We start from the raw sequence: 17460 nt of genomic DNA, 5'->3' as shown, positions 1-17460 counted from the left end.
AGGTTACCTGGTGTAATGTTTTTCAGCTAAAAAGAAACATGGCCCGACTCCTACCAACTATATAAAGAGTAACTGAAGGTTAAATGCAGCTAATGTGTCCTGTTTTAAGACAGACACTTCCACCTCCGCTCCGCTGCGTCTCAGACACCATCGCTCTGGATTTTTGGGGGATAAAATCGCCCCTGCTTTCACCTCATGAGTGTTTTTACAGTAAGTCGATGAGCTTCAGTGTGCTGTTATTCTACTGAGATCATAGGTCAGTCATCTTCTCCTAACCAGTTATTTCTTACAGTGTAACATAACGTGTTTACCAAAGTAATCACATTCCCCTTTTTTGTGGTTCCCTATCATGAATAAATGTACTGTTTAAACCAGTGTGCCCAAATCTAAGCTTGTGTTTGTCATTTCTCCTACTTTAATTTTAGAAACCTTCCTTCCTATTATTTCTACCACATTTCCATCTCTTTTTTCCCCTTACTATGCTCTGTGTGATCCTGTCCATGACCCTGTACTTTTGCTAGAGAGATAAGTTTTGGCAGCTCTTTTCTAATTTCTAATGACATTTTTCTGTGTCTACCAATAATGTTTCTGTTGGAGCTGTTTTAAGTACAACTATCCAGAATCTTGCCTGATATTGAATACAGTTTCATTTCAGGAGAGCTGTGTCTGCTGCTGCATCATATACAACACATCTACAGTATAGCACAGATCTGATGAACCCACTTTCACCTAAACACTGAATTATATTTAATGCCTTCTTGCATTCATTCGTCTACTATTTTCTGAATAGAATAATAAGGAAGGGCACGCTGCTCCTCCACATCGAAAGGAGCCAGCTGAGGTGGTTCAGGCATCTGACAAGGATGCCTCCTGGGCGCCTCCTGGGTGAGGTGTTCCTGGCATGTCCCACCGGGAGGAGGCCCTGGGGCAGACCCAGGACACGCTGGAGAGATTATATCTCTCGGCTGGCCTGGGAACGCCCTGGTGTTCCCCCAGATAAGCTGGAGGAGGTGGCTGGGGGGAGGGAGGTCTGGGCTTCTCTGCTTAGGCTGCTGTCCTCGTGACCTGGCCCCGGATAAAGCAGATGAAGATGGATGGATGGATGGATGGATGGATGGATGGATGGATGGATGGAAGAGCACACCATATTCCCTGGTGTTCCACTTTCCACCCAAAGTCTTTCAGAGTAACTTGTATTTGACTATACAATAAATAAAATCCTTCATCATCTAAAAATTCAACCATTGATAACAGTTTTCCTCATTTTGTTTACTAGCCCCTCTCTAAACATCATGTCTTATATTTTTCTCATTTCATGTTCTAAACATTATGCTGGAACCACTTTGATATTCTATACAGTGTGATCCTCTTTCATTTATAATTTTCTCCATTATTTTGCAGATCTTGGATGTTAAAGCTCTGATTTGAGTACTCGCATTCAGTTAAAAGGACTAGATGCTACAGTCCCTGATAAAGCATTGCTTTAGATGGAGAGACTCTTGAGGGATGGCTGTTATGAGGAAAGGCAGCCCAGAAACTTTGTCAGAAGCACCATTGTGTGCCTCAACTTTTGGTCTTTTACCCAGGCTAATCTGCCATTTTCCTTCCTTGGTTAGGTTTAGGGATTAGAGATCAATCTAGATTATCATTTTAAATTTGGGACACATCATCAGTAGTGGACCTTGGATTCATCACGTGTTTCGGCCATAATCACTAGACACCTTCATCCAAGGAGGCCCTGCCAAGGTTGATCAGGCCCAGTGTGTCACTGATTTATGTTAAATTGTTATTTCTCTTCTTCTTTTTTCTGTTTAGTTTCCTACAGTTTATTTTCTATCTATTCACTGCAACTGAGAAATAATACTTACCTCTTTAGCATTTAGAGCGGAATATTTCTTTTCTCTCGTGGTTAGCTGACTGCCTTAGCTGCCCAAGTGGTGTCAGCCCTTTTTAACCATAGCCAGTGACTGGTCCTCTAAGCAGTGTTAGCTAGTTCTCTTATAGCCTGCTGTTGCGCCTGTCCTCTGATCCCAATCTTGTTAGGATGCCTGGGTCGTCGACCCAGGGGTTTTGAGTTTATTATATTATTTATACTTTCTAGTCTTTGGTTTCTTTGAGTTCTGTCTTATAGTTTATGTCTCTGTCTTCTCTAGCTGCTCTGTCTCCCCTGTCAGCTGTATCCCCTTGTCTAGTTCGCGTCTCTGTGTATCCTTAGTTGCTATATCCCCGTGTCCAGTCAGTGTCTGTGTCTGCCCTGGTCCCACGTCTCTGTTCCCTCTGTTGCAGTGCGTGCGAGTCTGTGTCTTTGTTCAGTCTGTGTTATGTTTCCTGTTTTACTTTGAAAGTCCATGTCTGATGTTAATGTGTCTGGTTTTGCTTCCCCTTGTCTCGTTAGTTCTGATTTGCCCCAGCTGTGTTTCCCTCCTGTTACCCATTCCCTGATTGCTCCCTCTGTGTATTTAAGCCCTGTGTTTCTCTGTGTCCGTGTCGCGATCTACTGTTTACTTTGCTGTGTGTTTTGTCAATCTGCTGGTGTTAGTTTATTTTTGAGGTTTTCCAGTTATTTTATGTTTGCGTTCAGCATTAAAGCTGTTTTGGTTTAAGTTCTGTCTCCGGAGTCTGCACCTTGGGTCCTATCCCTGTCCGCACACAGCCGACACCTAACAGATCTCTCTAAGCAGTTTTGCTGTTGTACTGGCAACAAAGCCCCTGCACCCCACTTCCACAGGGCGCACCTTGATCTTCCAGCCTCTGTCCTCTGCCTCAGCTGACAAGTTGGCATTGCGCAGCTTCTTGCGCTCAAATGCTACCTCAATTGCTTCCTCCCATGGTACCGTCAGCTCAATGACATACACAAGTTTTTGAGAGTTAGACCAAAGGACGAGGTCTGGTCGCACAGTAGTTGTTACAATCTCTGTGGGGAAAATTAGCCTCTGATCCAAGTCCACTTGCATCTGCCAATCCCTTCAGCGGGCCCAGGTCTGGGGTTGAGGGGCTTGTCCTCGGCTTGTTAACAAGAGACATGTTTGTCTTTCATCCTGTCGTCCTTCTCTCTGCCCAGCCAATCACAGCAGATGGCCCCGCCCCTCCCTGAGCCTGGTTCTGCTGGAGGTTTCTTCCTGTTAAAAGGGAGTTTTTCCTTCCCACTGTCGCCAAAGTGCTTGCTTATAGGGGGTCATATGACTGTTGGGCTTTTCTCTGCATGAATTATTGTAGGGTCTACCTTACAATATAAAGAGCCTTGAGGCGACTGTTGTTGTGATTTGGTGCTGTATAAATAAAATTGAATTGAACTGAACTGATCTATGAATTTTAAAAAACAACCTTTTGCCAATGTTACCTTTTCATAATTTAGACCTAGATATTCATTACCTATAAATTTGCATTATATACAGAACAATTTAAATCTTCAACATCAACATATTTTGCATTTCCTGATCACTACCTAACGTAATTGTTTCCTAATCAGCAGAACTGAAACACCACGTCTGGTGTCACCTCTGTGTCATACTCCTCTACACTCAGCTCTGTGTCTCTTTAAGTACCTGCTATGAACAAAAACTGGCCAGTGAATCTGAAACTAATGTGATTCCACAATTCCAGCTCTAACATTTAAGCTTTTACAGCTTATATCATGCAGATGAATCCATTCATTCTTCAATAACTGCTCCATTCTGGACATTGTAATTCCATCTAACATGCTGCTTGCATCAAGTCCCCCACATCAAATCACTTTTGCTTGTGAATGTCTGCCAAGTTCATCCATTGATTGTGACGATCTGTCGCACGGGCTGTAAAAACGAACTTATCAAGGTTTCAATTATAATGTGTTCTAAGTGTGTTTCTATGGGATCGTTTGCTGCCCACCACAGTTACAACATTTATCTCGTACATTATTTTTAAATTCTTGGTGCGATTAGCACAGTACATTGATGTGTCCATGTTTTTGGCACCTGAGGGGTGAAGGGATATATGGCCTAACCGAAAAGCTTATGCATCCTATTTTAATTCTCTGAAGAAGAACAGCCTATTGACATTCCAACCCGATGTTTCAAAATTCCAGGTATAGATCTGCTAACCTGTTGTTTTTTTTACAAACCTCACCACTGTTAACACTCTGTTACTGTTTTTCTAGATTGAACTGGAAAACCCGTCGTTACTCCCTGCATTACTTTGGTTTCTGCTAGTATCCTCTTCTCTTCTCTGCATATTCTCATCTTCCTTTCATTTCAGGGTAATTTAAAATTCCTCCTTTACCAGCTTTTGCCATATAATACATTTGTCCAAAGTGTTCTCCACTAAACTCTGTTTACTGCTCTGTATAAGCTTTCTACTTTTTCTCCCTGCTTCATGAGTAGGTAGAGAAAACATTTCTTCAGAAAAAAAAGTTACTTCTGTGGCATTTTATTATGAAAGATTTCATGAAGCTTCAAATATTTTTGTGTGGCTGTATCTTAGGAGTTGGAGCAGGTTGTGTATTTGGAGGTCATCTACTATTCGAAAGGTTGGCGGTTCAACAGCTGCTTCAGTCTACATGCCAAACTATCCCTGGCAAGATACTGAACCCCAAGTTGCTCTCTGACGCATTTATCAGGATGTGAATGTTAGATAGAAAAGTCAGATAAAAAGCACTTATGCATAAAAAAGAGTTCATGTGTGAATGAAACATTTTATAAAACACTTTGAGTGCTTCAGTAGGAAAACACAACTGTATCTAAGAACCAGTCTATTTACCATTTTTCCACTAAAAACTGATTCCAGCTGCCTAAATCAATGTTATGCATCATCTGCCTGAGACACCATTATATTTCAGGCTCATCAGCACATATAAAAATCTCTGTCCGTCTGTGGTTGACTCAGTGTTTGGGGTTTTCATACAATAAAAATACATGATTACAGTGCAGGAACAGAAGGAAGCCTGAAAGCCTGTTCAGCCAGCAGGAGTCTCTGAAGTACAGCAGGTCGTTTTCTACAGCTTTTCTTTTCCAGTTCAAGTTTTGAAGTAATCAAAAAATGATAAAGAGCTCATATTATTATTTTCAGCCTGTTCCTTTAGGAATTGCCACAGCAGATCATCTACCTCCATCTTACCCTACACCGACAGAGATGTCGTCCTTCGACATCCATGCATCTACATCTATGCGTCTTCTCTGTGGTCTTCCTCTTCCATGGTAGCTTGATCGTTCAACATCCTAAGTCCCGTATATCCACTTTTAAACATGTCCATCTCAGCCTTGCCTGCAAGCCCCTCAACCTGAGTTTGTCCTTCTGATATGCACGTTTCCATCCTGTCGCTGTCCGTAACTGCAAAAACATACATCACAACAGGTCTCGCTACCTTATTGTAACCCTTCCCTTTCACCTTTGCTGCTATTGTCACCCCCTCCACCCCACCTGGCTAGATGTAAGACGCAGTCTGTCTCAAAGCGACTTATATTCCTGTTGGTTCCCATGCGTATCCCTCCAGGCTCTACCTGCTCACTACAATTATTTTTGATTTTTGTTACTCAAAAGGAGCAAAAGAAAACACAATAAACACAACGTGATACAAATGAGCAACAATAAAATTATAAATCAAACTGTTCATCAAGAACCAACAATTTACTGATGCTTAAATTGAAAGCATTTTGATCTATTTATTAGGAACACCTGTGCAGGTAATGCCATTGACACTGGACCGCATCAGAAAGATGATTAAAGTTTACTGGGTGGTAGCGCATTGGGCTCCTTTATTACATTTTTACATTGGTTGTTTTTCATAAGATAAAGTAATAACAAAGGAAATGAACCTAAATATTCACTCACCATTGAATTCTTAAAAATATATTTAATCAAAGTTTCATGACCACAGCATGGACATCACCTTCTCCCCGTCAATCTTATTAGAAACTTATGGACACAAGCCAACACCTCTCTAAAATGAACTTGGGCAGCCAATAGAGAATACAGCTATTTCAAATCACACAGAGTCAACTGATTAATGAAATAATCGAGCACAAATCTGGATTTCAGTCTCACATGGCGACAGACGTTTGCTTTTGGATTTTTCATGATGACCCCCAAACATTTCTTTTTCAAAGCAGCAGCAGGACAGTTAAATCAGCAATAAGCTTGAGACAGGATACACGTTTACAGCATGGAAGCAAAGCGTAGATTATTTTCTTTATCTGTGAGCTCTCAATGATGTGACTGCGTGCACTTTTCAGAGGCGTCGACGCAGCAGGAACATGAAGAAAACCGCACTGATGAGGATGCAGAGTGTACACACAGTGGGAACCACAATCTCTGTTACCATCTCCATGTGGCCTATCAATGGATCTGCAACGCGTACATGGAACCAAGAGTTAGTGTATCGCCATTTATTCAATTCAGCTTTATCTATTCAGCTCAAGGCATTTTATATTGTAAGGTAGACCCTACAATAATACACAATACATTTAGAGCCCCAGCTTACTTAGATTTTTGATTTAGTTGTGTACTATAAAAAATAATTTTTTCCTTAGTGCAAAAGCACAGCACTCTTTTAACAGAATGATAAGATGGGATGCTATGGTGGTGAGGATCAGAAAAACCCTTTATATACTTCAGCATGAACATATTATACCAATTTTACAAAGAAAATGATAAAACTGTAACAAATACCTAGAGTTACAAATACAACTAAATATTAATGTAGAAATACATGTTGAATATGTTTATGGTGTGAAGCTCTGACTGTATTACTTTTGGCTATTTCTAATATGGGTTCATTCCTGGTGTAAGATGATTCTATTCAGCAGCTTTTCCTTAACTTGTGTGACTCGTTCTATTGTGGAGTTCACCACCATCTGCACTCTAAAATACCTACGAGGATATTCAGCATTGTTGTGACATTATGTTGTGCATGAGCTTGGTGGCTGACTAATCTGAACAAAGAACATACAGTGCAAATGAAATACAAATAAAATAAATATTAATTGTAACATATTAAGTGTTATATAATGTTAGGAGTGATTAATTTAATTAAGTGATTGTCAAATGTGCGAGCAGGGCTTAAACTGAGCTGGAAGGACGTGGAATAGCGTTCCGGCCCCTTTAATTAATTTCAATCTAATAAGCAGATTAGTTCATTTTTTGTGTCCTGCTAGTATGGCAATATTTGCTGAGTAATAAAAAAAATCCTGATATCCTTTTTCCCTTCTCATCCCTGTGATTTGTTTATGGTGCAGATGTAAGTAAAAGTGGCTGCAGTACAGCAGAAGACGAGTGAGCATAAAGGGAGTGAAGCTCAAAATCCCAAACGCACAGTTTCTGTGCAGTTTGGTCCAAAATGTGTCTGCTCTCTAAAGGTGCAATCGCTGTGAGAGAAAAAGATGTTATTATGTAACAGTACTGGAGACGGGGAAAGAAAGACAGGATGGAGAAATTCTTTTCAAAGTTAAGGACCGCTCACCACGTGAAATGTAAATTTAAAGCTTACATATAACACCCTCGCGTATTCTAAGGCTCCTATCTGTACCTGATGTGTTGCTGAAATGTGTTTTGACTCAGTAAAAGCTGGGAGAATCACATTAATCTCACACAGCATCAAAGTATGTACCTAAACTTCATCATGGATTGACCAAGCCTGTTCCATTCCTGCAAGTTCCTGATTTTCCTTTGACTTTCTTCTAGCTGGAGGGGCAAAACAAAGAAAAACCCTGTTAGATGAGACAAAAACAAGCTTCAGACTGAATTTTCCTTTGTTTGGCCCCACCAAGCTTTTTACAGCCCACGCACTACTTCATTATACTAACCTGCAGCCAGCAGCTGGTTACTGGAGGAGCACGTCTCTACAGCTTTCCTCTTCCAACTTTCAACCTGTAAAGCCCAAACAAGCCCTTGTTTAAGCATAGTGTCTTCACCTCCATGGGGGACTTTTAGCATGAAGTGTGTAGCGTTTACCTCTCTCTGATTGGGAAAGCCATTTGAGCTGATAATGCGTTTGTAGTAGTGGACAGAAGCTTTTGGGTAGCGTGGCTTATTTTTGCTCCTGAAGTCCACGTAGTAGAGCCCAAACCTCTCAGAGAAGCCTTCATCCCACTCAAAGCTGTCGAGGAGAGACCAGGCCGTGTACCCCTTCACATTGACCCCATCTTTTATCGCTGTAAGTCGAATCGTGGACACTCGTTTGATTGACATCATATCTAATGTACACAGGTTTGATATTTGATAGGCAGTTTTTGAGACAGTGACGTCTTCCTGGGTTTCACCTTTGAGCATTTCGTTGATGTAGTCTTTGAAGTACTTCATCCTCCAGTCGTCACAAAGGTCGGTGCACAGCATTTTCTCTGACACGCCATTTTCTGTCACATAGATCATGGGGTTTCCATACTGAGTCTGTTAGTGAGATGCCATATCACATATTTTTGTTATTATATTTGCTGAAAAACTATATTTCAAATGAATACAGTATCACCCAGGTTCACAACAGAAAGACATCAACAATTTATATAATGCTGATACATTTGCCATACATGAACTTGTCATGAGTGATCAGTTCATCCAGTCTTCACTGTGAATATGTCCATGATGCAGTGGTTTCACACAAAGCCCCAGTTTCCCCCAAATACAGCTAGAGTTTTAATTTGAATAGCTCAGTAATCAGGATGTGTACCTTAACAAAGTTCAACAAGCGTCGGAAGCCCCAGGGAACGGAGTAGAGCCATTCAGAACCAGGGTCAGGCCATTGTGGGTCAACCAGTTCAGCAAGGTCACGGTCAGAGAAATAGTTGTCTCCAGCTCCTGATGGGTAATTCTTCAGAGTGACATAGCGAGTTGTGAAATGTCCAAGACCCAAGAAGTCACAGGTGCCCTTGATGTAACTTTTCTCCTGAGGAGAGAAGACGGGCAGCCGCGAAGCTCCCAGACCCTGCTGGCCACTCTTCCTGCCTGAAGAAATTTAGTACACTGTGAAACTAAGTGAAGCTATATGCAAGGCATCAATGACAGCAGGGGTGGGGGAACATAAGGAGCATAATATCAGACTGAAGTCACGCTAAAATTACAATGCACTAAATACTGAGTATGCAACTTCCTCTTATGCAAACAAAGAGAAGTGTTACATAGTGGATCTTGATTGATTCAGTATTCTGTTCAAACTAGCATGTGTACAGCTACTACACATGATGACACTGGAATATAGGAATTAATCTACCAGCGGAGGTAATAGTGCATTCACTCAGGTTAAAAGCATTCGTGGTGACTTATTCATGGCTGGTCACACAGAAAGTGAGGTGCATAGTTGTGTGACAAGTGTGTACACAAACCCCCAAGATCACAATAGGTTAGCACTTACTGCAGCGCATGGCTGTTTTCTTCCAGACCACAACATATTTGCTATCAACTACAAGTCAGGCTCTTAATTGCTATGTTTTGCTGTTGTGACAAAATCTGGCGAAAGACAGACATGTAACACTTTGCAAAGTACCCCCGGCCCCCCGTGCTTCTTTCTGCCAATAGAGGTCTTCCATATACCTCCGTATAGCAACAGCTTCTAGCTCAGCTCTTCTTCTCAGTTTAGCAGTTCAGCAGTGTGTGTTGACCACTGAGTTTGAAAAGGCCAGGATCACAGCAGCTGCTTTGGAAAGTATTACTTCCTATTCAGAAATTCATGAAAATAAATGAATGACGTGGTGAGATTTTTCTCTTTGAAAGGGATGTATGTTAAACTTCCCTTGAAAATTCTTGACACATGTAGTTATATCCTTTTTCTTTTTTGGGGTGAGGACATTTTTACATATTGCAAAGGTCTAAATGGTTGCATTTGACATACCAATGTAATCTTTCATAACTTGTGGGTAGTCTCCATGGAAGAGAGGTGTAGCAAACCAGCCCAAGTAGAACTGAATGTATCTCTCTGCTGCTTCGATATCCCTCTGGTTGGAGATGTCCACTGGTTCACCCCAGTCAGCAGTCAGCGAGATCCCAACCAGGCCTGCACACATGCAAGAGCTTTGTTGATAGAAATTATGCATGTGCATATATTATTTACACATAAATACAAACACACACACACACACACACACACACACACACACACACACACACACACACACACACACACATATATATATATAGATAGATGAATGAATGAAAGTTTTCCCTTTCACCTTTTTGTTTGCTTCTCCACTGCATGTCATACGTGTGCCATACTTTAGCATGTGCCTGTTGCAAAGATAGAGATGCAGGTTTAGCCTTATGTCTGTTCACCATTATTTTTTCAATCAAAGGTCCCAGTGAGATACAGTATCTTTTCTGGGAGTAACAAAAGTAACAAAATAAGATGTGAGGCTTCACGAAGAATAACGTACAAACTGCTACATAAGCAACACAATATATTTGACCAATTTTAATGTAATATTTAACAAAACACAATAAACGAAAAAACATGTAGGAATCATACGGTAAAGAAAAATGTGTAAAATAATAACATAATTGTAAAGAGCATTTTTGTAAACACTGATTACAGTAGTGGTAAATAATTATTTGCTGCTCTGCTGAATTTAAAGTTTGTTCAGTTACAGATTCAGTAAAATATGTACGTGAGCAAACTTATAAATGAGCTCTCGACAGTTTGGTTTTAATGTAGGAGACAGAATATCAACCAAAACATGAAATCGTTGTTGGCAAGTGCAGCGATAAGACATTTTTAGAATCAGAATCAGAATCAGAATGGGTTTATTGCCAGATGTTGAGGTTTACAACATTAGGAAATTGCTGCGGTGCTTCAGTGCAGACAATAAGAATTAAAGTGCTATGTAGAAAGAAAGATATGTGCATGAGATATACATGAGAATAAGAATTATGAGTGCTACGTAGAAAGATAGCTGATCACCAGGTTTGATTACATGTTGGGAGGGATTTGACCTTTGACGACTGGCTCAGCCACTTCATGACATTAATGTGCTTCCTGATGCCAAAGAACTTAATTTTGGTTTCATCTGACCACTGCACTTTCTGGCCTTCTCTTGGTAAAATTGATGGAATTATAATCTTGACAGCAACTGATTTGGAGCACCTTTGTTTTTCAAGTTTGCAATCATAGTATTAAAACTAATAATTGGAAATTATGGTAAATGATCAGATTTATCAGCAAAACTGGGCACAAGTCATTCAGTCCTACCTTGATGATATGGTGGGCGGCTTTGTAAGCTCCTGTTCCCTTCAGTTTCAGTCCAGGTGCATGTTCACCTGTTTCATATCCCTCCACAGCAATGGACTTAATAACGAGACACTGACAATCACTCTCTGACACAGCATACTGTATTACATTACAAATGCAAACTGTGAAGGAACCATTTTTCTTTAACCTGACATACCCAAGGATTGTTGAAAGTAATCCAGTACTTGACTCTGTTTCCAAATCTTTCAAAGCATAAGTTAGCAAAGTCGTTAAAGTAATTCACCATGCTGATATTGTGCCAACCGCCATATTTCTCATGTAACACCTGTGGAGAGTAACATAGATTTTACTGTTGTATCTACAATATAGCTTTGGATAAGAAACTATGTTGAGCAATAATATTAGTGCTTACCTGTGGTAAATCCCAGTGGTATAGAGTGACAATGGGTGTGATCTTGTTATCCAGTAGCATGTTAATCAAGTCACTGTAATATTTAATTCCTTTCTCATTGATTTTTTCACCTGTAAGAATTGAAAGTGACATACACTACATGGAGCAAAGTGCTGGGAAACTATACATTACACCTAATGCAATTGTTGGTTGTGGAAATCCACAGCATGAGGCTCACACATACAGTGTGAGCACAGTTTTTGTGCATCCATGAAAAACTTGCCAACCAGCTCGTTCTGCTACTGACTCTTGCTTGGTGTCAGATTATTGACGTCTGAAGAAGCAAGTTCATACTGGCAATTTCATTAAACAGACCGGGGCCTGAGTAGCACGAAGAACCATACACAGCTACAATACCCAGGCACCTCGTTGTCAGGCTGGACACCAGCTCGGTCACAGACTGGAGGAAGATGGACTTCAGACCTGAACTGTGGAGATGTGGGATTGCCACTGGGTGCCACATCTCATCTCGATATCATTCTGCATTGATATTGTCTCCAGTGATGATAAGCCTTGTTTATTCAGTGAGGGAGATGCCGCCCCAAACCATCACACTTACACCACCTAACGCTGTTACCCTATCAGTGCAACAATCAATCCACACTTTGACCCCACAATCCAACTGCTGCAGGGGGAATCTGGACTCTTCGGTGAACATATTGTTCCTCCACATGTTGAAGTTCCAGTGCTCATGGTGCAGACACCAGCAAAACTGGGCCTGATGGTGAAAGGCAGTCATGGTAGGCTTCCTGGAAGCCCTATTAGACCAGAGCTCTGTTTATGGCTCCTAAATGCCGGTGTCATCTTTTTGGGATGTCCGCTTCACAACCTCTGACATCCTCTGTTCTATGAAACTATAATACTGCTGACACTTGGTTTTGTGCAACACATTCTTTAAGTTGCCCAATGGCTTGGTCCCTATCCGGGTGAGTCTTAGATTATCATAAGCTCACAGTAAGAGTCCATAGCAGAATAAGCTGTTTATACTGGCAAGTTTATCATGGATGCAACCGCCATATTCAGCTCTACTGCTCAACCCACAAATGCATTTTCCTTACACGTGTGGCACAATTTAAGAGGAAATAAATAGATTTTCAAAGGGAACGAAGTATTGTTACAACTAAGAAAAAATCACGCAAATACAAATGTCCTAATTTTTTGTGCAAATTTCAGATATATACATTTTTAAATGATGTCAGATGTCAGATTTATGCTTACTTTTCAGTCCAGTGGGTAAAATCCTTGGCCAGGAAATGGAGAAACGATAATGATTCAGCTTCATGTCCTTCATCAAGGCAATATCGTCCTTAAAGACAGACAGCAGGAAATATTTCTTTAAATAAATCACAAAAGACGATGTCTTTAGATGTGAGTCTTTGTCTGATAACATATGAAACAGGTCTACTTTATATTATCTTCAGATAAAGCTGTAATCAGATTGAATGTTTCCTAAAATTCCTAAAACATATTTTCCATTCTAACTATAACAGTTCTGGATGTTGGTTGGGGTGTAGGAGTCATAAGTCATGTGGCTTATGTTGGAGTCTGTGGTTTGATTTGAATGTAAGACCACTCTTTTATTTTATTTACTTACTTTCATGTTGATCTTTTACTTAATATTTACTTTTACTTTATTCACTGTCAGGAGTCTGACACCTTTTGAAAATGTTACCTTTAGTGTAAAAGCTATTCCTTCACATTCTGGGCTGCAAATAAACATTAGAAGGAAAGCAAGAAAACGGAAAATATATTTTTATATTACAGTTATATTTGTAATATGCATCCATATGTAATGTAGGCTGTGATAATGAATGTTAGAGGAAGAGAAACGAGTCATTTAGATCGGTTGAGCAATAAAATATTGTGTGTAACAGTTTGGCACTGAAGAAAATTCCATTTTTTCCACGTCACCTTGAATTTGTGGTATCCCTCACATGAAGAGTCTGCTGTGTCATTCAAGAATATTTTCCCCTTTTTATGGGAAAATGCATCCCAGATGCTTATTCCCTTTCCATCGACATTCCAGGCTCCTTCAGTCTGGTAAGCAGAGCTGCCAACTCCCCAGGAGAAACCTGCAGAGGAACAAAAAACAATCAACAAATCTTATTTTATTTTGTATTCACTCCTGAGCTTATAATCATGATCACATTACGGTTTTCCAGGTTAAGGTAGAATTTTATATTTATGTTTAATTATACGATCAACTTTTAAACCAACATGAGCACTTTAAGAACGTTTTATTCTTACTTTGTTCTTTAATAACATTTTGTGCCCAGAAAAAAATTATGGCAACTTAGGAAAGATCCGTCTGTCATGAAGATTGTGTGATATGAACGAACGCTGGAGACATAGGTTTCCTATACAGTGTTGCATAATATGGAATTAAAAGTCATGCCTTCATAAGTATTGAAAAAGCAAAAGAGAAAAATGTCATAATATATTTATGTTCTGAAAAATCTTGGTCAGACAATAAGCATTTGTATGTTTTTCACAGCCTTTTGAGCCTTTTGAGCAGACACTCAGTATCAAAACATTTATGTATGCCAGGAAGCAAGTAGTGCATGTTCAAAAAATTACAATATCATGGAAAATATCAGATTTTTAATAATATGATTTAAAAAAGGGAAACTTTCCTTATTCTGTCTTCACCACACATCAATTAAAATAGTTCAAGGCTTTGTTCCTTTAATTATGAGAGCTTCCTATTTGAGTACATCACTATTCAAACTGTAATACTGTATATATTTCAGTCTAGTTCAGTATATTCAGCCTTAAGGATGGCTGCTGACTTGATATTTGTCCACATGATTATCATCAACACCCCATAATGGATCAATTAGATCAGTTGGAGGTGTTGTTGGCCGACAGGTTGCAGGTGGAATACGTGACTCTGTGGACCAAAGGTGGAGGAAGAGGAGGCCAGGTGGAGGTTGTATTAGGAGGCAGTGAGAGAGAAGGAAAGGCGGAAGTGTGGAAGAGTAGGGACTCTGGGGATTATGACTGGTTCAGGGGTATGTATGATGGAGAGAAGGAAGGTTGATATTATAATGTAGGCAGGAAACTAGGTAGAAGAGAAGCAGGGCCAGGAGCACCGGAGCTGTTCTGTCACGGTGTAGATAATAACAGAAATACAGCAGGGGTGATCTTGATGGAAGAGTATGTGAATAGTGTCGTGGGGTAAGGAGAATATCAGCTAGGATCAAGAGTTTGAAGTTGGAAATTAAAACAGTGATGTGGAAAATGTTAGGGGTGCATGTGCTCCACAAACAAGGAATTCGGGAGTAAGTTGTGTGAAGTGGGAGAGAGAGTCTCCAGGGGGAGATTGGAACAGATATCAGTGGAAAAGGAAGCAGAGGTGATGAGGTGTTCGGCAAGAGACAGAGAAATGCCGAAGGACACATGGTAGCAGATTTTGCATAAAGGATGGAACTGGCTGTTGTAGAAACATATTTGAGAAGAGAGAGGAACACTGAGTGACATACTAGAGTGGAGGATGGTGCACACGGGTGAGCTACGTCTGAGTGATAGCAGAATGTAGCTACACAGCACTGGATGGGTTCTGTAGGATGACTTTGGACTTCAAGAAGAAGAAGCAAGTGAAAGTAGAAACAACTTTTAAATGGTGGAAGATGAGGATGAGGCTTCATGCTGAGAAACAGCTCTGCAGGTGCAATGTTAGCTTTGAGATTCCTAATAAAGAAGTATACAGATGGTCAGAAGGAGTTTCACTCTGTCTTTGTTTCTAGAGAAACTATATGATAAGGTTCCACGAGAGGAACCCTGGCATTGCATAAGGAAGTTAGGGGAGGTATGTGAGGCTGGTGCAGGACAGTAAGATAGTGGTGGGGTAGTAGTGAAAGTCCATAGAAGTATGACAGAGTACATGTGTGTGAGTGAGAGAGAGGCACGTTGAAAGGTTAAAATGCAAGAAGCAGAGGTAGTGAAGGTAGAGGATGGGGTCAACCATCCAAAGCAATGCAATGTAATGTAATGCAATGTAAGTCAGGTGAAGAAGAGAGTTCAGACAGGGTGGAGTGGGTGTAGATGCGTAGCAGGTGGGATTTGTGGGAAAAAGCCAGAGTGAAAGAAAAATTTACATGAAAGATGGTATACAAAGTTCAGAGATGATATTACTGACAAAACGACAGGAAGCCAAGTCGGAGGTGGTAGAGTTGAAAATATTACGATTTTCATCAGGAGTGACCAGAATGGACACGATTAGAAAGAGGAGGAATGGTGAATATAGTAAACAAAGAATGTTGAAAATGAGCTGCCAGTCCTGAGGAAAAGAGAAACACCTTAGATGTATTATAGCTGTATTGAAGGATGCTGGGGATAGGGTGAGCTGGAGGAAGACGATCCGCTGTGGGAACGTCTGAAGTCAGAAGAAGAACAAGTAGTAGTGGAAGAATCTTACGCTTGATTCATTTATGAATTCTCAGATAACTCCAGTTGCTGATGACTAAGATATTTGTATTTTCTTGGTTTTGTGACAGATTGTTTAATAAATTGGTTACATAATAAAGATTTAACTCTGAGCACTGAAAAAGAAATATGAGTGTGAAAAAGTGCGGGATTTGGGATTTGCATGTAGGAACTAGGAATACTCGATTCTACTAACAAAAATGAGCTTAGCTGAATATACCAGAGAGATATTTTATATATACGGACACTATATTGCTCTCCTGTGGAACTGTAAGTCCAGCATGTGGTCTGCTGGTCTCCTGGTTTCCTACCAGTTGGGAAGGTGCCGTAGTAGAAGGACGTTCTCTCGTTCTTTGTCCAGTCAAAGTCCTCAGTGGCTGACACACATAGCACCAAGGCAAGCACATGGTGTGGTCTCAGGATTCCCCACTGCAGCATTGTCATCTTTGGCAAAGAGAGCACTGTCTTTAGTTACAATTGACTAGCCAGATTTTAGCACAGATTTAACATCCTCATAGCTTGCACATTCATTTTTTAAAGTGTAGTGTCTTCATTACACTAATCCTACTCATATTTTGGAACGGCACAAAGGACTTTTTTGGAAAAAATATAAATACCTTTTGATTTTCTTTGTACCCTCGTGAATAATTAAAAAACAAACAAACATATTAGGGTAGGATTAGGTTTGTCACCAGTGATGACATAGACCTCATAGGGTTAATGGCAGTAATGTGTGGGATGGCAGCTGCTGCAAGGCTTCAGTCTGCTCTGAACTATACAGGATGGAATATCACAGAACATGCATAAATGTTTAAGTAAAACAAAGACTCAGAAACTTACACTCAGGTGTCAGGTGTCCACAGGTTTTGAGTAAAATCATCCTAATTCAACCCCAAACCTCAGGATCATTTAAATATCCACTGAAAAAAGTTACATATCCACCGAAACACCCAGTCATTGTCAGAAGAGCCTAGTTTCATTTCAGCCAGCTGTAGGACACACTGACACAAAATGCTATCAGAGACAGAAAATAAGCCAACTTGTCCAACACGGTTAGGATGACTGACATTTCAAGCTGCTAAATCTTTTCAAGGATGTGGAAGATTTTAAAAAGTAAGAGTGGGGAAGAAATACAAAATTGCCCTTAATTCCTGTGCTGTTTCTTTCCCTATACTTTCCCCTTTGCTCAGCCTGTGTCGCCCCAACCACCTCACTCAGAACCACATATAGATGTCTGACCTGCTGCATTTGTCTCAGTTGGAAACTGCTCCAAAATGCAAGAAAAGTCTCCAAGCTTCTCCACCTGATCAGTGTTCGCCAGCGTTACTAGCTGGTTCGCTGCCAATGGTAACAAAAACAAAACCGAGTCGAGTATCCAGGACATTTTCTGCTATTCATCAGCACATGTACAGCAACCCCCACCCCACCAGACGCACACTGA

General features: G+C 40.4%; 1 protein-coding gene across 3 annotated transcripts; it reads right to left on the bottom strand.

Moving 5' to 3' along the window:
* Window positions 1-5650: 5650 nt before the first annotated feature.
* LOC146583821 (lactase-like protein) lies at window positions 5651-17367 on the bottom strand. Of its 3 annotated transcripts, XM_085281323.1 has the most exons (15): window positions 17259-17367; window positions 16331-16463; window positions 13506-13666; window positions 12813-12900; window positions 11556-11665; window positions 11340-11468; window positions 11144-11239; window positions 10131-10185; window positions 9794-9955; window positions 8636-8910; window positions 8232-8358; window positions 7924-8123; window positions 7776-7839; window positions 7580-7653; window positions 6196-6318 (listed from the first exon to the last, which is right to left on the bottom strand). In XM_085281323.1, exons 1-14 carry the CDS (start codon window positions 17265-17267, stop codon window positions 7580-7582), a joined length of 1683 nt encoding a protein of 560 aa, XP_085137449.1. In that variant the 5' UTR covers window positions 17268-17367; the 3' UTR covers window positions 6196-6318. The 3 variants fall into 3 exon arrangements, with proteins under 3 accessions (XP_085137438.1, XP_085137444.1, XP_085137449.1); XM_085281312.1 differs by lacking the exon at window positions 7580-7653 and having other exon boundaries at window positions 5651-6318; XM_085281318.1 differs by lacking the exon at window positions 7580-7653 and having other exon boundaries at window positions 5651-6318; window positions 16860-17284.
* Window positions 17368-17460: the final 93 nt, after the last annotated feature.

This window comes from Mchenga conophoros, linkage group LG1 (assembly GCF_057382185.1).
Source record: "Mchenga conophoros isolate Kocher_MC1m ecotype Shallow Benthic linkage group LG1, M_conophoros_male_GT1.1, whole genome shotgun sequence".
Lineage (NCBI taxonomy): Eukaryota > Metazoa > Chordata > Actinopteri > Cichliformes > Cichlidae > Mchenga > Mchenga conophoros.
The sequence above is the reverse complement of the archived record's forward strand: the minus strand, read 5'-3'. Positions and strand labels throughout refer to the sequence as shown.